This window comes from Sinocyclocheilus grahami, unplaced genomic scaffold (assembly GCF_001515645.1).
Source record: "Sinocyclocheilus grahami isolate Dianchi unplaced genomic scaffold, SAMN03320097.WGS_v1.1 scaffold296.1, whole genome shotgun sequence".
In the NCBI taxonomy this organism is placed as follows: domain Eukaryota; kingdom Metazoa; phylum Chordata; class Actinopteri; order Cypriniformes; family Cyprinidae; genus Sinocyclocheilus; species Sinocyclocheilus grahami.
Window position 1 is genome coordinate 470059 of NW_015505475.1, and position 26305 is coordinate 496363.

Below are 26305 nucleotides of genomic sequence, written 5' to 3' on the forward strand. Positions count from 1 at the left end.
AAAGTGCTACGTCCTTAATAACAGTGGATGAAATGTTTAGACCTCTACTGATGATTAAATCTAGAGTATGTCCACGATCATGTGTAGGTCCATGCACATGCTGAATCAGGTCAAAAGTGTTTAAAACCGTTATAATTTCATTTGTAGTTTTTGTTTTCTGCATTATGTGAATATTAAAATCCCCTGCAATAGCAAAACAGTCAAACTTTGAGGAAATCATTGATAGCATTTCTGTGAACTCCAACAAAGGCTGGAAAGTATTTTGGAGGCCTGTAAATAATGATAAACAGAATGTGTGGACATGCGTTTCAACACAATCCCTAAATATTCAAAAGACAAGTACTGACCAAATGACACTTGCTTGCATTGATAGACATCTTTAAATAGAGCAGCTACACCTCCACCTCTCCTAATAGTCTTGCAGACACTCATGAAGGTAAAGTTAGGAGGGGCTGTTTCATTGAGGATCATTCATTGAGGATTCACTGCAGCTATTTTCTAGCCAGGTTTCATTTAGAAAATAAAATCCAGGTTATTTGTGGTTAAGTCGATTAGAAATTATTTATTTTTTAGTGAGCGAATGTTTAAAAATGCTAACTTGATGGCATTGCATTTTGTCTCAACAGCAATATTAGTTTGATGCATAACAGGCATTAGACGAGTCAGCCGTACGGCTTGAGAAGGCCTTAGACTTTCTATCATGTGCTAAAACAGAAATAGAGAAAACACTGGGTTCCCGCTTGTTCTGTAAACATTTGTGAATGTTTCTGCTATTATAGCGGGAACCCGACACTTTATCACCGAGAGCTGTTTTCAGTTGTTTTTGGTTCACCTACAGCAGATGGAGGGTTTGGGCCCTCGCGTTGCGGAGAGCTCTCACAGGAGGAGGCGGACGAGCTGGGCCCACAGGCTTTGGTGGTTGTGGGGCCCGCCGTTTTTTAGTTGATATCTGGGGGCTTGCAGCGAAAGAGTGGGAGAGTTTGGTCCCAGCATAAACCAGTTCCTCCATTTTCTGTGAGAAGCTTAGAAGTGGAGATGCTGGAGAGAGGGATAATGTGTTTGGCTGTGGCTCTGGTATTTCCGGTGGCTGAAATATGTTGCCCTGGCTTCCCTGGCTACCCCTGGGTGCTGAGTCTTGGAGCTGTTCTGATACGTCACAGCCTGTCTGTGATGAGCTCTGTGCGCAGGGCTCAGCCGGGATAGTTTAATTGAGCAGTGCTTGTTGTGGCTGCGTGGTGTTATCAGTGTCCTTGTGGGATGTGTCAACCACATGATGACTTGGAAGCTGATATGAAGTCCTGTCATCACTTTGTCCAGGTGTGTGTATGCCAGGTTGAGAAGTTTGGCACACACTACTGAAGGATGACGGAGGGAAAAGTAGATGTTGTCCTTTAGCACTCTTGCACCAAGTTTGTTTGGGTGGAGGCCATCCAGTTTAAACAGTTGTATATGGCCCCAGAAAAGATTGAAGTTGTCAATGAAACTGACTCCTTTTAAGCTGCAGATTCTTTGTAGCCATGTGTTCAGCCCAAGCAAACGTGAAAACATATTAGTTCCCCTTGTTGGGAGTGGTCCACTGATGAACGACTGAACTTTAAGTCTTCGAAGTGTTTCAAAGAGTTCACTGAAGTCCTTCTTAAGGAGTTCTGACAGCTCTTTCCGAATATCATTCTTCCCCACATGGATGAGTTTAAGGTTCTTTATTCCCATCTTTTTATTTTTACATTTAATATTAGTAAATGCACTGTGAACTAAAATTAACATGGACATCTTGATGGACATCAAAGCTTTTCAGCATTACTCGTCTTTAGTGTGACATGATCCAATTACTCTAAAATGGTGATTTGGTGCTCAAGAAACATTTCTTCGCGTTATCAGTGTTGAAAACAGTTGCCCTGCTTATTTTTGTTGTGCAGATACATTTTTAGGATTCTTTGATATTTAGGATTCAGTCATTTAGTTCATAAACGGTTTGGTTGTATAAACACCTTAAAGTTGAAATAGAAAAAGAAATGTTGCCACAATCAAACCCAGCAGAACATGCATTTTAACCTTAAGAATGATTACAAGAAAAAGAAAAGGAATTTTTTTTTTCAAAAATAATACTCGTGCCCTTCTGTTTGTTATTCCTGTTTAATGTTATTAAGAAAAGCAATCAAGATTGTAAATGAAAGTAGCTCATTTTCCCTCAATTATTATGAACATACGATTTATTTGCAAAAACAGATAACTCTTAATTTTCATAAATCGTGTTTTTTTGTGTTGTTTTTATTGTGTTAGTTAGCTGTATTTTTTTGTTATTATTATTAATCAAAACAACCAAACTGCAGTTTGATTGATATTAATTGGAATACGGGATTAAAAAAAAAAAATAAACATGATTTTTTAACATTTTTAAAAACTTATCTGTTTTTAAAAATGAAATCTTCATATACAGTAGAGGTGACAGTAGTGGTTGAAACATAAATCATGTTTTTTTGTGTTGTTTTTATTGTGTTAGTTAGCTGTATTTTTTTGTTATTATTATTAATCAAAACAACCAAACTGCAGTTTGATTGATATTAATTGGAATACGGGATTAAAAAAAAAAAATAAACATGATTTTTTAACATTTTTAAAAACGGAGTTATCTGTTTTTGCAAATGAAATCTTCATATACAGTAGAGGTGACAGTAGTGGTTGAAAATGAGTGAACAGTCAATCACCCAACCATCCATGCATCTATCCATCTAAGCTGTTTAATAAAGACATGTTATGCGCCTGTATTTATTATGCCTATATATGTAGGAACAATATACCACACATTTCAAAAATTCAAGCAATAACTGTACAGGTTCCAATAGTTTAAATACAAAACATACATTTGCTGAATTGTAGTGTTATATTTAAATATACCATTATACACTTAGTGTGAATTAAAAATAAAAAAAAAAGATGTGCATCTAACACCGAAATTACCAGCCCAAAAACCTACATGATGCTATGAATCTAGGTCCTCAGTTCAAGTAATCATTCAATACACTATTTAATCAGGCTACAATCATCACGAATTAAGCTCAAGAGGGTCCTGCCCTCTAACAATAATTATAAAACTCTAAATTTAAAAAAAAAAAAGTAAAAAGGTGCTGACGGCAATACACAGAAATAAAACAAACTAATTTTAAGCAACATCCCAAGATGGTGTTCATAAATGGGATAATTTGAGGGAGAGATTTGAAAAAAGATCTAAATCTAAAACAAACTTGATTTTGGTTTCCATATCCAACCTTTAAAAATGACCACACTGCCGTTTCACGACCCTTTTGTACAGACAGTTGTTGCTAGAGTAATGAGGTACAAGTCATCACATTCCCAAGAGTCTTCCAAAAAAATAAGATCAGAGTCAGATCATTTGTGAAATCAGGCTTTCATGTTAATAAAAGAAAAAAAAAATTTCTGCCTGCCTGAACAATGCTTATCAAAGTAGCCAGATGGAGTAGCCAGACTAAATGTGAGGTTTCTGTTGCTGAAAACAAAATTCTACAACAGAAGGTGAATTCCCAAATAGGATGTCTGTATTTTCAAAATGCCCTATTTTTCTATCCAAATTCAGGCAAAGGAAGTTCATCTCAGAGCTGATGCGTTCGAGCTTGACTGTCCCGGCACAAGGAGCGGATTTCACCGTAAATGAGTGGAATGATGAAGAGTATACTGCACCCTGTCTGTGGATGAGAGAAAGACAATTGTTAAAGTGTTTGCTCAGCTCAGCTTTCAGAACACTGACTAGACTTAGGGTAGATGCTACATTTAAAGTGAATAGCAGTTTTTTTATGTTCTTTTATTTGATTTGTTCAAATATCGTATACCAAGGTTTGGCACAGTTTTCTTTCTTGTGTTGATGTATGTTTTGTTGGAATATTGTGCCCTTTGTTTTAGTTATATTACATTATATGATTTGCAGCTTGCTAGTCAATGGTAAAAAGTAATGAAGGGATGGACATTCTTATCCTGATCTACAGTCAAATGGTCTCTAGAATAAGTCATTAATATTTTAGGTCTGTTTCCTGTTTTAATGATTTACAGTCACTGTTCACCGAATAACTTCTTTGTCCACTAAAAATATGTGCGTTTAATGTTTTGGCTGAATTTGTGCTGTTGCATCACAATTAACCTACCATAATTATGAAGAAGTAGAAGACACACATCCATCCTAATTTGCTCTCGATAAGCGATACCAGATACTACAAAACAGAGACATTTTTAAATTAGTACTTACACATGCAATAACAATAATACGTCATAAAAAAAAACATACACAATGAACATGATTTGCATACAACTTCCGCAGGGCATATTTCAGAGTGAAAAAGATAATAGAGTGAAGTAAGGACTTGATTTGATTCCTTCTGCATTTGACTTGATCAGGAAAATTGGGCTATGACATTACTGATTAATAGGGGTGTAACGGTACACAAATATGAGTTTGGTACGTACCTCGGTTTTAACGTCACGATTTGGAATGATTTCGGTACAGCAGGGGGAAAAACTAAATTTTTTTTTTTTTTTTAATGGTTTACTGAACAAGTTACTCTTTCTTTAAATACTATATAACTGAATGTGATAAAAATCTACCTCAGCTTATGCTTAAAACTATAGGGAGCCCTTTTACATTATAAGGCTACAATTAGGCCTAACAACTTAAATTGAATTGCTATTTATTTTTAAATAGATGATCAACACTCAACTTAAAAAAAAAATAAAAAAAATAATTGTGTGCAAACATGTACATTTCACATAATGCAGTTTTTAAATTAACTTATAAATACAATTTCTAAGCTACAGTATTTTTTTAAATATATTCAATTACACAATGGCTGTCATAGCATGTTTCATAACAGATTAATTTAAACATACTGTACATTAAGTAATTAAGACTAACAGGTTTAGTAAAATATAATGAGTATATGGTGTAATATTTCGCAAAATGCTCCTCTCTAGACTTAATTTCTCTAGTGAACTAATGAGCTATGGACACTGATGACTTGCTGAGGTAAATGAATTGAGCAATTACATGAGGCATGAGATGTTCAGTCATGTTTATTCACGTTAAAACTAGTAGTACAGAGGAAGGAATGATCGCCTTCACTCGCGCTCCGCTCTGCACAAATCTGTGGGGCGTCACGGCTCAGACACGGGAACCGGAGCTGTTCGCGGCCATTCTAGTCAGTGCTTGTGTTGGGATTATACCAGCACGTTTCTGAACCGTCCCAGAAGCGGCTCTCTAAGGCGTTTATACAGCGACCTGTCATGCCACATAAAAGACGGTCAAAACAGCATTTATTATTTGAATTTCAAAAAAAAAAAATTTTTAACTATTCGTGCGGTACACATGTGTACCGAACCGAAAGACCCGTACCGAAACGGTTCAGTACGAATACGTGTACCGTTACACCCCTACTGATTAATATGATTTTGTATTAATTATTAAAGCGTTACCTGTCCCCCCGCAGCTCCAAAGCTTCCTGTGCCGTCCACTATTCCCGTGACGGTGGCCAAAGCCTCCTGACTATTCTGCAGTGCCTCCTGTCGACCCAAATCTGCAGAGATCGCTGAACTGATCATGTTTGATGGGCCTCCGATAAGGAAACCTGAAACAAATTATAAAAATATTTAAATGTTAGTGGTTTCCTAAACAAGAATGAGGAATAACTTTGGGCTGAGTTCATAGTTATAATTTTTTTTTTATCATATTATAATGTGTCACCTGTTATTGCTAGAAGAGCTCCATTTACCAGCTGGTTATTTGGAGAGTCTGAGGAAAGATTAACAAAAAAAAAAGAAGTTAAAAACAGAAATTTATGCTGCTTTCATTTCTAAAATTATGATATAAAGAAAGGGTACTCAGATTTTCTAGACAACATGATTTAGTCTGTAAACTCACGGCTGTATCCCACTAACGCTCCCATGGCCAGCAGCAAACTGATCGCTAACACAGGAGCTCGCTTTCCCAAAAGATCTGAGATCAAGCCTTGTACTGTTCCTCCTGGAAGAGATTGCATTCCGCACATGAGCAAAATCTTTACACTGTGATTGCAAACTACCTAAGGAAGAAATGTACTGTCTAAAGGTCTCGGCATACTCACAGCAAAAATCTGTTTTTTTTACCACTAACAATTGGTCAGAAGCTGCCCAAATATTTGCAGGCAGTGTTTTAGAAAAGTATTTAAATGTGAGATGGATTGGATGAAGAAAAAAATATATAGAAAAAGTAACTTCTGTTATGCAAAACACTGGACCAATGGCAGTAAGCGGGTGCAGCTGCAAAGTTTTCTGAGAAGTTCACACTGGAGAGCCGTTTCGTACCATCAAAACAGCTTAGTTTTGTTCTTTACTCTTTTTTTTTTTTTTTAAATAACTTTGCAGCTGCACCCACTTACTGCCATTGGTCCAGTGTTTTCCAAAAAAAATCAAAAATTTGATTCTGCCCTTTGTGAGTGTTAAACAAGGCAAAGGCAAAATGTCTGTTCTAGGAAAGATGTCTTTGTTAAATGCATTATATCAAGTTCTAAATATTGCAATGTATTAAAAAAAGTGTAATATTAAAGAGTTTAATCAATTGAAGGGTTCAATCCAAGTATTCAATCTGTTTTGTAGGGTTTAAGAATGCATTTTTGTTTTCCAACAAAATCCAGCACATAAATTCCAACACATAAGCTGATAGATGTCATATAACTATAGAAATGAATGCAAGTTGAGCAGGAGATACAGGGCAATCAATATCATTCACAACATCCTGACTAGCATGCAATCAGGTTGCCTTGTATCATTTTGTGTAGATATAAGTTGAATATTTATTTTATATGTTGCGTTTATACAGGACTAATGTATTGGATGTGTTTGGGTAAGTTAATTAGCCTTCTATAGTATATAATATTCTATTGCGATTCAGTTTTCCAGTGTTTATTCACCTCTCAGCTTCACACAGCTAAAATAAGTTCCTATGATTGGATTATTTGAAACTACATTTACAATATGAGCATTTACTTTAAAATCATTGCTAGTATTGTTAATATCTAACCTGTTTTTTTTTCTTTTGTCATCTGTATGTTTCCATTTAAATTGTCTAATTATCGTCATGATGTGCATTTGTTGTTTCATCTTGATCACTGACAGAAATCAAAATCCCTTTGTAAATGAGCATTTTCACCAGTAATTGTGTTGTTGATCTTTTGATTGGTTGTTTCTTTTAGAGTGAACTGAGAAAAAAAACTTAATTGAACTGGGTACTGACCAACAATGCCTCCCACATCATACCACACAGACAGCCGGTCGGCCTGAACCTCCTTCCAGCCGAAGTTGTTGCTGAGATAAAATGGCAGCCAGAAGAAGAAAGAGTAGTTGACCAGCTTCAGACATGCATAAGCCAGAGAATACTGTAGGAGACAGACAACATATAAATCTCAAATCTAGTCGACAATAGTGGTCTAATATGCAAGTAAGGAAGCATTTAAATGGACACTGACAGGAATGACTCCTGGCAGGCAGAAGGCCTGGAGAAAGCCGATGGCTTTGGGCTGCAGTTCAGGCTCCTCATCCCGCTGCTGTATGGAGTATTCATCACATAACTCATCTTCATCATCACTTATCAGAGGACGCTGACTGTCTGTGTCTCTTGTCACTGGTCTCAGACCTGTCTCAGAGTAGTCACTTAGTCCTTAAAAAAAAAGAAAGAAAAAAAGGACGAAAAAAAAGGGTGAAAACATTCTTGTACACTTATTGTATACACTATGGTAGCATTTTATTTTCCAGTCCTGTTACTCATGTACATAATATGTTCTTATTATAGTAATTACAATAACTAGGTAAAAATTAGGTACTTACCCTAAACTAGGGCTGGACGATATGGCCAAAATTTATATCACAATGTATTTCTTAATTTCGGTCGATACGATATAATTCCGATATCGATATGAACACTATTAAAAAAGCCTCATAAAACCTCACAGTAAGTACACTGTAAGTACATGCAAGTACACGTACTGTAAAATAAAGTGCAACATACACTATGCTATACATACAGTGGGGAAAAAAAGTATTTAGTCAGCCACCAATTGTGCATGTTCTCCCACTTAAAAAGGGTGTTCTAATCCCTTTTCTATTGCACTGCAAGCATAATGGCTAACCAATAAGATTTGTGTATTTGGTTACTTAAAACTATGACTTGCTCTTGGAGCTCACAATTACACTATTTTGCTAAATGACAGTGAACAGCAGACGAAGAACCCAAAACCAGCTCTCTTGTATCTGTACTTTTGTATATGCTGTTGTTTATGTAACACTACTGCAAATACAAAAACTGTACAAAGATGAACTCACCAATTTCTTTTGGGGATGTAAGCAGGCCAAAAAACACCACTACACCACCTGCAAACTGCACCACTGATGTCACAAGAAAAGCATACTGAAACAAACACACACACAAACAAACACTCATCAACATTGTTTGTATACAGAGCTAGCAATCCCCTCCCCTAAGAAAAACCCTCACACCAACAGTTCTGCATATATTATATTATATTACATTATCATTGTCATTACATTATTTAGCATGTTTATTGGTTTTCACCAATTTCATGTTTATTGGTTTATAGCTGGTTTTCACACAGCACCATTGAATGATGTGTTTCAGTAAGAATAATGTCCTCTCACCTCATAGCCGTATTTCAGGACACTGGAGGCAAGAAACGCACCCAGAATGTTCCCCACGGACGCACATGCACTCCAAAGTCCAAAAACAAATCCTCGCCTGGCAGACAGAAGATATATGCAGGAATCAGGAAGAAAGGAAGAATAGAATTGAGGCCAATTTGTGCAGGCGCAAAAATACACAGCACAGTGTCATATCAGCACATTTAGCACCTGATTAAACTGGATCAAGGATGTTTTCAGTTAGTGAAAAAAAAGATACAGATACTTTTGTGCTAAAGTACTTTATGCAAAAAATAATAACAATAACAAATAATATTAATAATCACACACTACATAGTAACACCTACCCAGATTTTCCAAACCAGTTGCCCATGATGGCCACAACGCAAGGCCATACTGTAGACTGGAGCAGTCCATTTATCACCCACAAGATGCAGTAAAAGTACACATTATAAAAGTGAAGCCACTCTGTCAAAGTGCCAAACACAAATTCCTAAAGAGAAGAGAGGGTGAATGTAAATAAATAAAGACATGAATTCACAGATTATTTTTGATCACTTTCATAGGTTCACTCAATGCCGTGTCAGTATCTAAAGCTACTAGAACTCCATCCAGATGTGACAATTGCCTAAAGCCTGTACATAATGACAACCATTTATTGGCTGATGGCGCTAGTGTCATGCTCTGAGGTAGCGCATCATTTGGGCCCCTCATATCGTGCATTCTCCCAGTTTGGGACAGGCTAAATGTGAAAACTGTGTCATTTGTTTTGTTAATTCTACGATTTGTTTCTGAGTAGTAATGGCATGGGCAAGTCCTTTTAAGACACTGATGATGTGGCGCCTCAAAGGGCGGTGTTAGCGCCATCAGCCAATCAATAGTGTGCAACAGTGGCCGTCCACTTTTTCAGAGGCCTTAGGGCCAGATTTACTAACAGCTTGCACCAGCACAAACCATCTTTTGGTGTTAAAATAGTACTACTATCAGGATTTACTAAAGATGCGCAGTGAAAAATTAGCACTGAAAAGGTGTTGACAGTTATTTTTGCGCCTGACCTTATTGAACATGCATTTGTAGGAGTTTCCCTTTCAGACGCAAAATTTAAGGGAGGAGAGTATTCAAATGAATCACGCAACACAATTTACTTACGTTTGCGCTCATCAAATTACTGGTATTTGCGGCATTATTTAACACCCAAAAAAAACATGTCTTAAAGCAGGCGGTAATTTGCACTTCTCTTGGTAGATTGCGCTGTTCATAATGGAAATTATCTGACTGCGTCTGTGTTCTTTAATGTGCACATTGTTAGTAAATCACCTGCAGAATTTTACCCTCCCATCGGCGCTTTTATGGAATTGCGCTCTAATGCTAATTTGCCGTTTAGTAAATCTGGCCCTTGGTTCTGGAAGTATTTGACCATAGGCAGTTTTCATTAAAGAGTAGTAAACCATGAACCAAACTAACCAGCTATGAGGTGAAACAATTTTACGGACTTTGATTTGAAAGTGTTAACAGTGTTAACATACATAAGATGTTTTCTTTATGTTATACTTTAATGCAGGGATCCTCAAATCTGGCCCGCAAGATCCACTTTCCTGCAGAGTTTAGTTCAAACCACAATCAAACACACCTGAGCATGCTATTCAATGTCTTCAGGTTCATTCGAAAATCACAGGTAGATAAGTTTGATCAGGGTTGGAGCTAAACTCTGCAGCGCATTGGCCCTCCAGGGCAAGATATGAGGAATCATGCTTTAATGCAGCATTATTTAATTTCAGCAGAATACCAACCGTGACAGCGGATCCACATAATCCAAAGGACAGAACATAGCGAAGGTTGAACCGATCGCCAATTACTCCACTGACATACAAACCCTGAAAGAAAAACAAACAAGAGTAGAGTTTTGACAAACAAAAAAACGTGTGTGTGTGTATTTATATACATATTAGGGATGCTCAGATCAGGATTTTTGCAGCCGATACGGAGTACCGATTTCTTGTCATGGTGATCGGCCGATACGATACCGATTCTGATGCTTCAAGCTTTATACAGACGGTTTCATCGGGCGCACGCGCCTGGGCCGAAGTTAACTTCCGGTCTGTGTTTGTTTATCAGTCTGGCTATGGTGCCGGCTACAAACACAGTTAAAGTTAAGGTGATGAGTAGACTGAATTTGGGCTCAGGTGGTTGTGCTGTGGGATGTGTTTCTCATACATTTATTTATGGCGCTCGCCACAATATCAAAACTGACCCTTTTTTCCAAAAGGCTTCGTTGAATAAACATGAGCACGTACTGTTTACTTTTTAAAAATCAAAACGGCATTAACCACTGGGCTAGGCGGGGCTGAAGCCCCGGGGCCCAGACAAGGAGGGGGCCTGTGATTGGCTGTGGAGTAGATTGACTGGTCATCGGTAGCACCGATTGCCAAAGCCCCGCCCCTCACATATTAGCGCTATTATTGAGTGGAGCTTTTCCATATATTCCATGCATTACCTTTAGAGATTAAAACTAGAGCCCGACCGATATGGGTTTTTTTGGGGCCGATACCGATATTAGGGAGTAAAAAAAGGCTGATATCGATATGTTATAGTACAGTACCAGTCAAAAGTTTGGACACTTTCCCATTCGTGTGTCCATACATTTGACTGGTACTATATATATATATATATAGAGAGAGAGAGAGAGAGAGAGAGAGAGAGAATACATAAACAGAATATATATACAAAATTTTTTTGCAATGATCACTCAAATGTGGTGATCAAACACTTATAATGACATGACAGAGATACATAATGGAGGCAGGGAATTTAACAATAAACTTTATTATCCAAAATGAGTCTGACATCAGTGCACTGAACAGTAAAGTTGAAGTTTATTCAACTTTAATTCAATTAAATTCCATTCAACTTTATTCCGTTGAAGTTTATTTCACTTCGGAACATTCATTCACGGATTTGCGCTACTGTCTTCACACACAGACGAAACTTACTAGAGAAGTGTGAAGTGTGGCATAATATACCTCTGTAAAAAAATACAATATAAATTCACGTCTCGCGCACTTTAATGCCCTTTGAATGTAACGTGTACGTTCCCTTGGAACTGGAATCATGGCGGAATTTCATGTGAAGTTCACTTCGCAGGGCACTTACGGTCGAATAAGACAACGCTTGAATGCTGCTGCCTGAACAAGAGACCTCCTTACTGAAGTGAAAGTGTTGACTGGTGTCACTATCTCGCTAATGTGCCGGCGGATCTCCACCAAATTCGGGGGATCCCTTCAGCTCGAAGGAGCCCTCTCGAACGCCACCCACCGCGCGTCGGTAGCCCCCCGGGATCGCTTGATCAGTCAGCGCCGGACCGCGAATTTAACCACCCGTAACTCCCGAACCCCGGGGGCTAATCGACGTGGGGTGGTCTCATTCGAAAGCGGGCCTCTAAGACATACACTCGATTCGCGTTCGAGAGGGTTCTTTGAGCTGAAGGGATCCCCCGAATTTGGTGCGGATTTGCCACACCGTTACGGAGATATGGCTGTTCAAAGTTTCAATGGTTTTCCATAGACATAAGCTTTAAAGCATTTCATCCAGGTCACCAGTAGCAAACAATAGAGCGTGCTCTGCTGGACAAACTAAGTAATTACACCATTTCAAGCATTTTATCTGCGTTATATGTTCTGTAAAAAAAAAAATCAATTCGGCGGCATATTCGGCATATATCGGTTGGGCTCTAATTAAAACGTACCGTTTGAATTTGGTTTACCAATCAAATGCATTTATTCTATATTTTTACTTTTGAACGACCCGTGCACCACGTATCAATGAGGTGATTGCTGCAATGTCTGTGTCCTCTCTTCCCTTCGTTCTGGCATAATCTGGGAATGGTCATGCAAAGAACAATCTTCGAATTTTTTAAAAAGAAAGTGAGAGAGGGGCTATTCTAAAAAAAAATGAGGAGAGAGGGGAAAACATGAGTTAGAGAGTTCCCAGCTATCAGGTTATTTTACTAAAGCTGATGATGGAGTGGAAGTTGTGAAACAGCAAGTGGACCGGGCACATGGAGCAGATAAAATCACAGCGTCATCATCCCCACAGATTTTAGTTTGATTAACAAATTAACAACTTGATGGATGTATATTGCTCTTTGTGTTTGAACAAAGTATATCCGCTTATGGGTTGAGAGATAAACCATATAGTCTATCAATCGTTTTGCGCGGCATGATGTACGTTCTATTGTTAAATACCTGTACATACAATTGTCGATTTGTATATTTTTATTCCTTACTTGTTCTATTTTTTATTTATTTTTATTTTTTATTATCTGTGTTTTTTTGTTCGGTCACTGTCATTCTGTTGCACTGTGGAAGCTTCTGTCACGAAAACAAATTCCTCGTATGTGTAAACATACCTGGCAATAAAGCTCATTCTGATTCTGATGTTAGGCTTTTCATTTAAACACATTTTAAGCATTGTGGTTTAAAAACAAATTTAACTGTTCAGGGACATTAAGCAGTGGGGCAGAATTCATTTTGGCAAATGCGCGTGTTGTGGTTTAGCCTGATTCGACGTGGCGCACACCTGCTCGTACAGCGCCAGTCTAAACTGGAGTTATTTTTCGCACCTTGTGCTTAAACGTTCAAATACAGTTATGTCAAAATGTCTCCTCGTCAACAGTCACTTGTCTTAAATGATCGTTAATATTTAAATATAAAGCATGTGTAGTAGTAGGCTATATGAGATCCTAATATGATGAGATTTTAAAGGGATAGTTCACCCAAAAATTAAAATACTGTCATCATTTACTCAGCCTCAAGTTGTTCTAAACCTGTATGAATTTCTTTGTTTTCCTCAACATAAAAGAAGATATTTTGAAGAATGTTTGTAACTAGAAACTTTCTGGTCCCACTGACTCCAGTAATGTATTTTGTTTTTCATACTATGGAAGTCATGGGGGCCCAGCAACTGTTGGGTTACCAGTATTGTTCCAAATATATGAAGAGTTTATTTGCAAAAACAGATAACTCCGTTTTATTAAAAGTTTTTATTGTGTTAGTTAGCTGTATTTTTATTTTTATTTAATCAAAATAACCCAACTGCAGTTTGAACGAGAATAATTGGAATGTACAATGAAAAAACTATTTTTGAAAATTGTTAAAAATGGAGTTATCTGTTTTTGCAAATTAACTTAATTTTTCTTCACCTACTTTTACATTCAGCAGCAGAAGAAAACTCATACAGGTTTAGAAGAACAACAGACCTTTAATTTTTGGGTGAGCTATTCTTCTAAAGCAGCCTAAATTTAGCTGCTGTTAAAATGTATGTCAATGATGTTAATCAAACATTAGAAGGAAAATCACTCACTGTCCTTGAAATCACTTTTGTAAAATAAATAAGAATGTATATTGAATTTATACAGTGAAGACTATTCAGTTTATTTGTACAATTATTGTATACAATATAATTTCTTATTCAGTGCTTCAAGTAGGTCTATTTTTTTGTAATTTGTGTCTGGTTACTTGTCTTAAGTATAAGCTTGTTTTTACTTAGGCTATAGTATATATTTTTTTTATATTGAAATTGGTAACAAGAATTATAAAATTTCAACGCATCAATTTTGATAGGATAAAAATCCTATTTAAAGCATATATATATATATATATATATATATATATATATAATATTTGTAATAGGGGGCCCTGCAGTAAGTCATAGCCCCGGGGCCCAGTAAGGTCTTAATGCGGCCCTGTATTTTTTTTATATTGAAATTGGTAACAAGAATTATAAAATTTCAACGCATCAATTTTGATAGGATAAAAATCCTATTTAAAGCATATATATATATATATATATATATATATATATAATATTTGTAATAGGGGGCCCTGCAGCAAGTCATAGCCCCGGGGCCCAGTAAGGTCTTAATGCGGCCCTGGGCGTGGGTGTTTTTATACCACTGTATTTCTGAAGGAAGACTATCTTTAGAAAATGTTCGATGTCATTTTCATTTCATCTTGCATGTAATATGCCTGATAAAGCAGCGTTTGTGAGTTCAGCGCTGCTTTGTGTACAGCTGTTACTGGGGAAACCTCTGTTTCTCCCGCTTTAAAGCACCTCCTGCTGGCAGAGAATGAAAATGCTGCAAACATATTTTGCTTTTCCTATATCCACGGGCGCTGCGGATAATCTGCGGGTCGGGTAATAAAAAATGCATTCTGATTATTTGCGGATGGATAAAATAAATCATAAATGATGCAAATATTAACAATTTTTTAGATACATTTTTTTCATGAGGCAGACGATTTCGTGTGTGTGTTCGTTCGTCTGATCGGGAAGTTTCAGTGACAGAAATGGTGACATTCCAGATAAAGTTTGAAAGGAGTAAAGCCTGTGTTAATGCTATTGAGTAGGCTAATATGGCCAAAGAAGATATTTTGTTTTATAAATAAATGTTCATTTAAAAGCAGCCCACAATCAGCGTAGCTATTATGTTACCATTATCCCTTACGGCTCTGATGAGGTTTTGTTCCGTACTCCACGCTGTGACAACTCACAAAAGGCTATTTTTAGCCAAGCAGCGCGGAGAGCCGCTTCAGAAAGGTGCCGCGGCTGGCTGGTATAAGCACAAGCATTGACTAGAGCGGCCGCCATCAACTCCAGTGCCTGTGGAGCCGTAACGCGCCGCAGACGTGTGCAGTGAGGCGCAGATCAGCTCTAACGTCACTGAATCTGCTGTTAAAAATGAACCATCCATTCATCATATCATCATGCAAAATATACACGACAAATAGCTAATTTTTCATTGTTTCTCGAAACGTCATAGCATTTCCACACCGGCGATGACAAGACTGTGGCGCCAAATAATTTATGTACCCACACATCATGTACGTCGTCACGCGCTGACGTCATCAAATTGCGATTGATTCGTGAGATCGGCCAAGTTAGTGAGTACCGATCGAGTCATAAAATGTGATTATCGGCCGATACCGATCTCCGGCCGATCGATCAGAGCATACCTAATACATAAATATTTATATATACACATGTATTTTTACTTTTTATTTTTTTTAAGGGAACACTAGTTCACCCCAAAATGAAAATTCTGTCATTAATTACTCACCCTCGTGTCGTTCCAAACCCTTAAGACCTCAGTTCATCTTCAGAACACAAATGAAGATATTTTTGATGGAATCTGACAGCTCTCTGACCCTCCCATAGACAGCAAGGGTACTACCACGATCAACGTCCAGAAATGTAGCAAGGAGATCGGTAAAATAATCCATGTGACATCAGGGGTTCAAACTTAATATTATGAAGCTACGAGAATACTTTTTGTGCACAAAAGAAAAAAAAAACCTCAGTGTGGTGCGGCTGACACAGAACAACATACGCTGTGTGCAGATGAGACGAATTGTTGAATAAAGTTTTCTTTTTCTCTTTTGCGCACAAAAAGTATTCTCGTAGCTTCATAATACTACAGTTGAACCCCTGATGTCACATGGATTATTTTACCGATCTCCTTGCTACGTTTCTGGACGTTTATCATGGTAGTACCCCTTGCTGTCTATGGGAGGGTCAGAGAGCTGTCAGATTCCATCAAAAATATCTTAATTTGTGTTCTGAAGATGAATGAAGGTCTTACAGGTTTGGAACGACATGAGGGTGAGTAATTAATGGCAGCATTTTCATTTTTGGGTGAACTATCCATTTAATCATCACAGTATAACACTTAGTCAATTAAACTTCAGGGATATCAATTTGTCCAGTTAGGGAGCATAAGCGATTGTGAATCCGTTTCATGGCAACAGACAATTGCTCTCTCCTTATACTTACTGACTGATTTGTCCCTAGTTTTATTTTTTGTTAGGGTCCTTCTCAATACTTATAGCAAAAGGCAGTATCTGCAACTCAATCCTGTTGCACAAGTAGTCTAGCTCCTCCACAATGGCACTTCCATATGTGCCATTGCCAGGAGGTTTGGTATCTCCCAGCACAGCCTCAAGAACATGGAGGAGATACTGGGAGACAGGGCCGGAGAAGCACAACAACCCAGCAGCAGGACTGGTATCTGCTCCTTTGTGCAAGTTGAACAGGAGCACTGCCAAAGACCTCAAAAATGAGGCTACTGGTGTTTATGTTTCTGACCAAAATGTCAGAAAGATTCCATGAGAGTGGCAAAAGGGCCCAACATTCTGCTCATTGCCCAGCACTGTACCAGAGTCTGGAGATGCCATGGGGAATATTTTGCTGCCTACAACATCATCCAGCATGACCGTTTTGGCAGTAGGTCAGTGTTGGTCTGAGGAGGAACATCCTTGGAGGGACACACAGACCTCCATATGCTAGCCGAAGGTATACATACTGCTGTTAGGTACAGGGATGAAATCCTCAGAGCCACTCTCAGACATTACGTTGGTGCAGTGTGCCCTGGGTGTCCTCCTGGTGCATGACAATGCTGGCCTTATGTGGCCAGAGTGGGTAGGCAGTTTCGGAAAGACGATTGGCATTGATGCAATTGACTGGCCCTCATGTTCCTCAGCCCTGAATCCAGTTGAAAACCTCTGTGACGTAGCACCACATACTGTCCAGGAGCTCACTGATGACCTTATCCAGGTCTGGATAGGAGCAGGCCCAGATGTTGCCAGAAGTGCAGACAGGCACGTGGGGGCCATAAACAGTACTCACTTGCATTATGAAACTTTGAATCCAGCCCTCAGTGGGTTGATGACTCTGGTTTCAATTGACCATTGTCACATAATTTTGTTCTCAACGAATTACACACATACATACAATCTCATTTGAAAGGCTGCACTTTCCAGAGATTAGGGCTGGACGATATGGCCAAAATTTATATCACAATATATTTCTTAATTTCGATACGATATAATTCCGATATCGATATGAACACCATTTAAAAAAGCCTTGTAAAAACTGCCAAGAACGCCCACAACAGATGTCTGTACCTACAAACATATGAAAAATAAATTTGGCAAGTCTATGACACCTCATATAAAACCATATAACACTTTAGAGAAAAAAAACAGCACAAATAAATTAATGTTCACCTTTTATTTGTATTTAGCCTTCATACAAACAAGAAATGGGAAATCACTGTCAAATAAACATCAGACCTAATTAATATTAATATATTTAACTTCAAACTATAGGCTAACATACCAGTCAAAAGTTTTTGAACAGTAAGATTTTTATTGTTTTTAAATAATTTTCTTCTGCTCAACAAGCCTGCATTTATTTGATCCAAAATACAGCAAAAACTTAAATAATTTTACTATTCAAAATAACTCTTCTATTTGGAAATATTTTAAAATGCAATTTATTTCTGTGATTTCAAAGCTATATTTTTAGCATCATTACTCCAGTCACATGATCCTTCAGAAATCATTCTAATATTCTGATTTGCTGCTCAAAAATCATTTATTATTATGTTGAAAACAGCAGAGTAGAATTTTTTCAGGTTTCTTTGATGAATAGAAAGTTCAGAAGAACAGCATTTACCTGAAATATAAATCTTTTGTAACATTATACATTTCTTTATCATCACTTTTGATGGATCTTTGTTCATCTAAGAATCCTGAAAAAAAAAATACTCAACTGTATATTGATAATCAGCAAATTAGAATGATTTCTGAAGGATCATGTGACACTGAAGACTGGAGTAATGATGCTGAAAATTCAGCTTTGATCACAGGAATAAATTACATTTTAAAATATATTCAAATAGAAAATATTTCTAAATTTGACTGTTTTTGCTGTACTTTGGATCAAATAAATGCAGACATGGTGAGCAGAAGAGAAGTCTTAAAAAAAAAAAAACATAAAAAAATCTTACTGTTCAAAAACCGTTGACTGGTAATGTAGGGTGGCTGATTATTGTTATAGATTGAAACAAATGTGCTTCAGCCAGGATAAAGAATATGAAAAGTGCTCTGAGTTGCTGCAGAAAAAAAAGTGCAACAACAAAAACATGTTGCTGGAGACGGACTTATTGAAAATCTGATTGTCTGCCAGCAGGAGGCGCTGTGAGAGCGGTAGAACTTGCGGTTTCTCCGGTAACGGCTGTAATCAAAGCAGCTCCGCTCATGAAACGCTACTTTATCAGATCAAATGAAAATGTCATCGAAACTTTTCTGAAGACAGTCGGTTCCCTTCAGAGATACATTCATATAAAACACCCGCGACGCGTTTTGATTTTGAAACGTGCAGTGCTCATGTTTATTCAACGAAGTCAAACGCCACAAATAAATCAATGTATGGGAAACACTGGTAATGTATATCGAAATATCGGAAATGTGTTTAAAAATCATATCACCGTTATTGAAAATAATTATATCGCGATACATATTGATATTGAATTATTGTCCAGCCCTACCAGAGATCATATTTGTCAGTCACATACGTCATAAAGGATTTATCATTTCAGAAAAGTAACCATTATAAAACATACTGTTATTCTGTGTGAGCAGAATATACAGTAATACATTACAGTAATTTCCTTCTTATTTTGGATTTTAATAGTTACTTTTTTAAAGGGGTCATCAAAGCCCATTTTCCACAAGTTGATATGATTCTTTTGGGTCTTAATGAAAAGTCTATAACATACTTTGGTTAAAATTTCTCAGTGGCAGTGTAAAACAACACCCTTTTTATCGTGTCAAAAACACTTCCTTTAAATGATAATGAGCTCTGCTCACCCCGCCCCTCTTTTCTGTGGGGTGTAGTGATGGAAATTTTGATTCTTTCAAGAGATTCGTTCATTTTCAGTTCTTTCACCAAAATGATTCGTTCAGATTTGTTCACTGATTTGTTCAGTGACCATTTCTTCATATTACATAAATACGCCAGCAGGTGGCGAAAAAGAGTGTCTTATGTGTTGTGTCTTACAGGGGTCATATGATGCGATTTAATTTTTTTCCTTTCTCTTTGGAGTGTTACAAGCTCTTGGTGCATAAAGAAGATCTGTAAAGTTGCAAAGACTAAAGTCTCAAATCCAAAGAGATATTCTTTTTAAAAGTTCAGAGTCAGCCACACCTACCTAAAACGGCTTGTTCTTACACGCCCCCACATATCTACCTCACTATGTGGGAAGATTTGCATAACACCGGAAATCTTTTCGCGCAAAGAAAGTAGGCTTAACTTTTATTCTCACTGTAGTATTGTTGATGCTGCAGCCATGTCGTGAAGGCGCTGTGTGCTTCGTTGTGAAAGCAAAACTACTTTGTTTGGTCTTCCAAAAGAGGACGATATCCGCTTCGTCATACCTAGAGCTGATCTGTGCTGGTCGCTGAGGGAATACATCAACTTTCACTGTGGTCAAAGCGGAGTCCAGCCCGGGCGAGCCGCATTCGTCGCATCCGCCGGGCGAGCCGTTCTCGACCCCGTCGCCTCAGCTCACTCTATCCCAGCCTCAGCGCACACTAAGCCGGGGCGTCGGCTCACGCTTGCCCGGCCTCAGCGCACGCTAAGCCAGGGCTTCCCCTCACGCTAAGGCCGCTGTGTTTTTCGTTGTGAAAGCGAAAATACTTTGTTTGGTCTTCCAAAAGAGGACACGACTACAAATCAGTGGTTAAGTTGTATTTACAACACTGTTCCAGAACAGTTTAACCCAAATATCCAGATGTGTGCAGCACATTTTATGGAGGACTGTTTACTGATCCTGGGAGAGTAACGTTAGACTACAATGCCAGCAGTTCTGACTCACGTAAGTACATTTTCATTTAAAGGATTTGCCACTGATGATTCAAACGCGAGTTTTGGGCAGTAGAGTAGCACTTGTTGTTTGTCATTTCTCCGATCACAAATGCAGACAGAGTTTTATGCTTACGCGGCGCGATGCAATGCAACGCAACACGTAAAAAGACAGTATAAGTCATTATAATCAGTAATTATGTCCCCACTGGATGCAACAAATGCCTCGTTTGTAATGGGTTTTAATGTTTTGTCTCGCCGCTCAGGCTGGACACGGCATCAACAGTATGTGAGGGGCATAACATTTCCGTCTCACGCTTGAGGTATTCGGCCAATCACAACGCATTGGATAGCTGGCCAATCACAGCACACCTCGCTTTTTCAGACCGATGAGCTTTGTAAAAATCAATGCGTTTCAAAAAGGCGGGGCATAGAGGAGAAACAATAATGTACAGTATGTGGAAAATAATGTGTTTTTTGAACTTTAAAGCGCCTAAACATTTCATTACACCAAATACACAAAATAATGTTCTTTTTAGCAGCATCATATGACCCCTTTAAGTCAACGAACGTATTCACTTGTTACAAAAACTGATTTGGCTTTATTCAAATGTGTGCATAATCTAATAAATAAAGTCTAAATAAGTTGTTCAGATGACCAAAGCACAAGGTTTTCTTGCATAGTTAACATTTTAATTGTTTGGTCAGACAATTACACATTCATAAATCGGGGATTAAACGTGGAGTTATGTTCTGTATGCTAAATATGAATATAAACAAGCGTATGTGCACAGTACCTATAACTGAGCTTTGCATCTGATTTCTGCTGATTGCTGATCAAGATTGACATGCTAAATGGCCGACTGACCAGGTACACTCTCATTCATTTAGTTCACGAACGAGATATGTAGCAGTTCGGTCATTTCATTCATGAACGAGATGTAGCAGTTCATTCAACTCGTTCACAAACGACATGTACCAGTTCGGTCATTTCATTCACGAACGAGATGTAGCAGTTCATTCAACTCGTTCACGAACGAGATGTAGCAGTTCATTCAACTCGTTCACGAACGAGATGTAGCAGTTCATTCAACTCGTTCACGAACGACATGTACCAGTTCGGTCATTTCATTCATGAACGAGAAGATCTCTCGATCTCATTCAGACTCAAAAGAAACTCATTCAGTGAAGGGCGCATTCGTTCACTACATTCAACAAATCACATGCTCCGTCACATTCTTTTACAGGATGGAACAGTCCACAGAGCTACCCAGTTCACTGATCTGCGCATGCGCTGCCAATAGCGCCGCGCTGCTGTGGAGGGAGGAATTTCAGTGAACGAGAAATATGAGTCAATGGATTACGTGAACGAGAACGATTAGTTCACATAAAAGATTTGTTCAAAAAGAATGATTCATTCACGAACGAAACATCACTAGTGGGGTGACGACCCATTCTCTGAGACTGTAAACTTTAGTTGCATTCGTCGCAGAACTTGCTAACTAGCACATTATTAGTAAAGGAGATTTGCAAAGATTCATAAAAAAACCTTATACTCACTAAGCTGGATCACGAATGATTCGCGTGAACAGACACATTTAGGTATATCGGGGGCGCATTCCCTTCACAAACAAAAGTAATCCACTGCGTCATTAGCGGCTCAGATGTCGGGAGTAAATGACGACTGCTATGTTCATTATCACATCCAACAACAAAACACCTCAATCACTCAGAAGAAATTCTTGTCTACTTCTGCTCCGGCGTCAAAACAATGGCAGGAACAATGGCGTGAACAATGGTCACTCAGGGCAGGTCTAAGGTAAAACACCAGTGTCACTCAACAACCGTGGGAGGGGCCTGTGCAGAACTACGTCACTCTGCCATGAATCTGTGAATGGCTTGATCTGAGATAGGAGTTATTATTTATGGGGATTTTTTTTTAATACACTGGGTGTATTTTTTATCATTATAGGGTGGTTGTGTACACACACTGCCAAGACACATTTCAGTTCAAACAACATGTAAAAGTGAATTTAGCATCCGATAACCCCTTAAAAAGGACATATTCTTAATGATGTATGCGGACAAAAAAAATCTAATATTTTTGTCAATATTGCACACCCCTACTGTCACAGTAATATTTTATGGTTCAATATGGTGAAGCAGCAGCATTATGTTCATAATATACCATCACTGTTCACCCACAACCCCCAAAGCCTGCTACACCTATTCCTGTTTTTAGCTTACCACAGCATAAGAGAAAAGAAAGATGGAGTCCAGAGCACCCAGGAACAGCGTGGCCTCTCCCGCATCAGCAAACAGTTTGTTTTCCACCCATGTCTAAAGATATAAACAAAAATAAGTGTGTAGCAACATTATTTAGATTATATTTTCAACTGAAAGGCCTATATTGGACTTAGCCTAAGTGCTTTGTACAACTATATTGCTAGTTGTGAGAATGTAAGTTCGCATTTTTACCAAACAGAAAGAATATAGTGCTTGAATACTGATGTAATGCTTGACTTAATGAGTTGCCCTCTCACAGATTTCTAAATGGTGACCACAAAAATATTAATCTGAATGAAAATACTAATGTGAAATATAATATTGATAGTTTTGTGAGGTACATTTACATTTAGTCATTTTGCAGACGCTTTTATCCAAAGTGACTTAAAATTGGGGAATACATAAAGCGATTCTTCTTAAAGAGGCAAACAGACACAGGAAGTGCTTGTAATACCAAGTTTTAGGCATTGTTCAAATAAGTACAAGCTAGAGAGGGAAGGAATAAATAAAGAGAAAGACATATCTTTTTTTTTATTTAGGTATTAGGTATTATTCATAAGATGAGTATCAGTACAGCATTTTGAGGATAAAATATTACAATACTTTGAATCAATGTTTTTCTCACCTCTACCTAGCTGAACACATTTTCTCCATAGCATGCAGTGACAAAATAAGAATAATACATGTATTGCTCGGTTTTTAATAAGACAATAATGTTAAGATCATAAAGATCATAAATAAATGTAGGGGCAGGTTTTGTGGTATGGTTAGGTTTAAGGGGTAATTACAGATGACAGTTTTTTCAAATATAAGTACAATGTAAAAACATGTATGTACATAATAAATGCATTGTATCAAATTAATAAATTAAATGTAAGATCATAGTAGTTAAGGACACTTAATATATATTGGGTCCCATATTCCAAAAATGTAAACCAAAAAAGAAAATTTGAAAGACTTTATATAGACACAGAGTACATTTTCATTACAATAAAAGAGGCAGTCTAGTTCTCTTCTGGGTTTTATCGGAGATCAGACTTTCATATCTGTAAAAAATTATTCTTATGTAAAATAATAATAATATCATTCCTACTCTCATATCTATGAGGCTAGGGAAAATGTTACTCATTTAGATGGAAATAATTTTTTTTTTTTTATGAAAAAGTTAGACAAAAAATGGGCAGTGTGTATTATATCCTTACCTCCCCAGGAGACAAAGACGAAGTGCTGCCGTTCTGCTGGAATGCTGATGGTGTCCACTGTGCTGAGATGCTCACTTTCACATTACTGAAAGTCTTACGTGACGAGTGAAGCAGGACATAGCTGGATAGAGAGTGGATGTTATTAATTACACAAGTCATTCCATTTAAACTTCAAAACCATATGGCACGAACAGGAATACAAAGCAAACATTTCTAAGAACATGGCACATATATTTTAAACTACATTTTCTTTTCTTTTTAAAACATTTTTCTATTTCTTTATCAGGAATACTCTTATATGCTGCCTTGCGAAAGTGTTTACACCCCTTCACTTTTTTGCTAAAATGCTTTAAATTGTTTTTTTCTCCACATTTTTTTCCCACAAGTTATTTACACACCACACCCCATTATGACAAAGTCAAAATGTGTGATACCTTTGCAAATTTACTGAAAATAAAAAAACTAATATAATTACACTGGATAACTATTCAAACCAAATCTTGTGGCAGTTTTTGCAATGTTTCTACACTTTAATTGCAAAAAGCAAAAATCAGATCATGAGGTCAAACGAACCACCTGCAAAGCTCAGAGACAGATATTGGGGGGGGTATTGTGTAAATATTATTATTTTTTTTTTTATCTAATTCATTACATAATGTGCCAATTACTTCATCAAATGAATCTCAAATTAATGAAATTAATTAATTAACATGCACATCATGTGCTGATTAATTAAATGTATAAAGTTATTATTAAAGATATTTTAAAGTTATCATCGTGTTAACGAATAAATACTGAATAAATATTTTTTTTAAAGTAGGTTTACAAAGAAATAATTCAACATACAGAAATATCAATTGTTTTTTTAAAAAAGAAACAATACTCTAAATATAAAACTAAAAGCGCCAGTAGGTGGCAGCAAATCAAATAAGGGAGTCATTCATTCAATCGATTCGTACAAAAGGACTAATTCATTCAGAAAGAAGCAAATGACTGCCTTTATGAATGGCTCACTGAATCGTTGACTCAACTCGATTAATTTAAAAATGTGGATTCATTAATGAAACACCACTCTGGGTTGATCAAAGACACACGATTTTCCTAGGGCTTTATTTTCGTTGGCGAAATTACTGACAATGTGTCTCAAATTTAATTATTCGCACCTTTACCTTATATTCTTTTTAAGTAAAAATCTATTTTTTTTTCTTTCTACCAGCCAATGATGATACAATGAAAATGCACAGTATTTGTTATAGTAACACATGCAACTTTAACGCGCATCTGACTGACAAAACCCTGCACTTGTATTTCAGCGCTGCTGTTAATGTTATGGTTATTTTAGCAAATAGTTTGCTCCGTAAATTCAGTTCAACAGCATTAAGTTTAGGAGGGTAAATTTGATCAGTCGACTGAATCTGAACATGCATTTTATGTGTTCTCGCTCCGTCCAAGCAAAAAATGCATGCCTATAATTGGGCACTGTAGCATATTTACTTTAACAGGTCAGGTAATGTGTAGCTATGACCCATTTCAGGGGCTTTACATTGTGAAATCAGTCAGGGCTATAGAAATGTATCTTAATATTTACAAGTAAATCTCCATATTATGCATAGGGAACTTTCTATCCGACCCCCCTACATCTAGTTTTGACCTCCATCAGGAGGGATCAAGCCTTCTTTAGAGGGTCAGACCCCACCAAACCCCCAGTAATTCGCACCCTGATTATAACCTTCTAGGTTCCTGTATAACAGCTAGATTAATCATATAACATTTCAAGAAGTCCGCTGTTTAAATGACACAAAGAACTTTGTGCTACATGTCATCTAAGATCAAAGATGGCAAACAAGACAAAGTTCAATAGTCTTATTATGTACAATAAAACACCCAAGGACCTACAAAAACACTCTTGGCCAACACAGGGCCACAATAATAAAGAAAAGCTAGATATGCTCAGTAACATAGCCAGAAACTGATTACCACGGTCAGAACGGAGGGCGGTAGGAACAGGACAGCATACCTGAGGAACGTGAGGAGGAAGGCTAGCAGGTGATGATAGGTATAGGGGGGCCACATTATATGGGTCTGGATCAAGAGGGGGAGGAAGTGAAGGATCTGAAGTCTTCAGGACACTCTACTGCACCATCTACAAACACTAAACATCCAATCACTGTAAAATCTATCCATCGATAAATGAATCAGCGTTCTTACTGTGGCACTTTAATACTCGTCTGCAAATGAATATACATATTTATAGTCGTCCACAGATACGCTCATAGGAAGCATCAATGCTCACCCTTTAAATCATTTGCAGTGATTTGATCTCTGACTGGAAAATATCGCCATTATTTTCCGATGCTGGATGCAACGTAAACACGCGCTAAAGCGTAAACACGGACGTCACCCGGATGTTGAAAGTTTGAAAATAAAAG

General features: G+C 37.5%; 1 protein-coding gene across 5 annotated transcripts; it reads right to left on the reverse strand.

The window, feature by feature from the left end:
* Positions 1 to 2611: 2611 nt before the first annotated feature.
* Positions 2612 to 26299, reverse strand: LOC107601005 (sugar phosphate exchanger 3-like). Of its 5 annotated transcripts, none has more exons than XM_016293019.1 (15): positions 26170 to 26299; positions 25894 to 25958; positions 23877 to 23997; positions 22636 to 22728; positions 10479 to 10562; positions 9036 to 9181; positions 8689 to 8785; positions 8356 to 8440; positions 7503 to 7693; positions 7271 to 7412; positions 5921 to 6022; positions 5744 to 5791; positions 5476 to 5627; positions 4155 to 4220; positions 2612 to 3701 (listed from the first exon to the last, which is right to left on the reverse strand). In XM_016293019.1, exons 2-15 carry the CDS (start codon positions 25947 to 25949, stop codon positions 3609 to 3611), a joined length of 1476 nt encoding a protein of 491 aa, XP_016148505.1. In that variant the 5' UTR covers positions 25950 to 25958; positions 26170 to 26299; the 3' UTR covers positions 2612 to 3608. The 5 variants fall into 5 exon arrangements, with proteins under 5 accessions (XP_016148505.1, XP_016148504.1, XP_016148501.1 ...); XM_016293018.1 differs by having other exon boundaries at positions 25894 to 26019; XM_016293015.1 differs by having other exon boundaries at positions 25894 to 26028.
* Between the last annotated feature and the right edge of the window lie 6 nt (positions 26300 to 26305).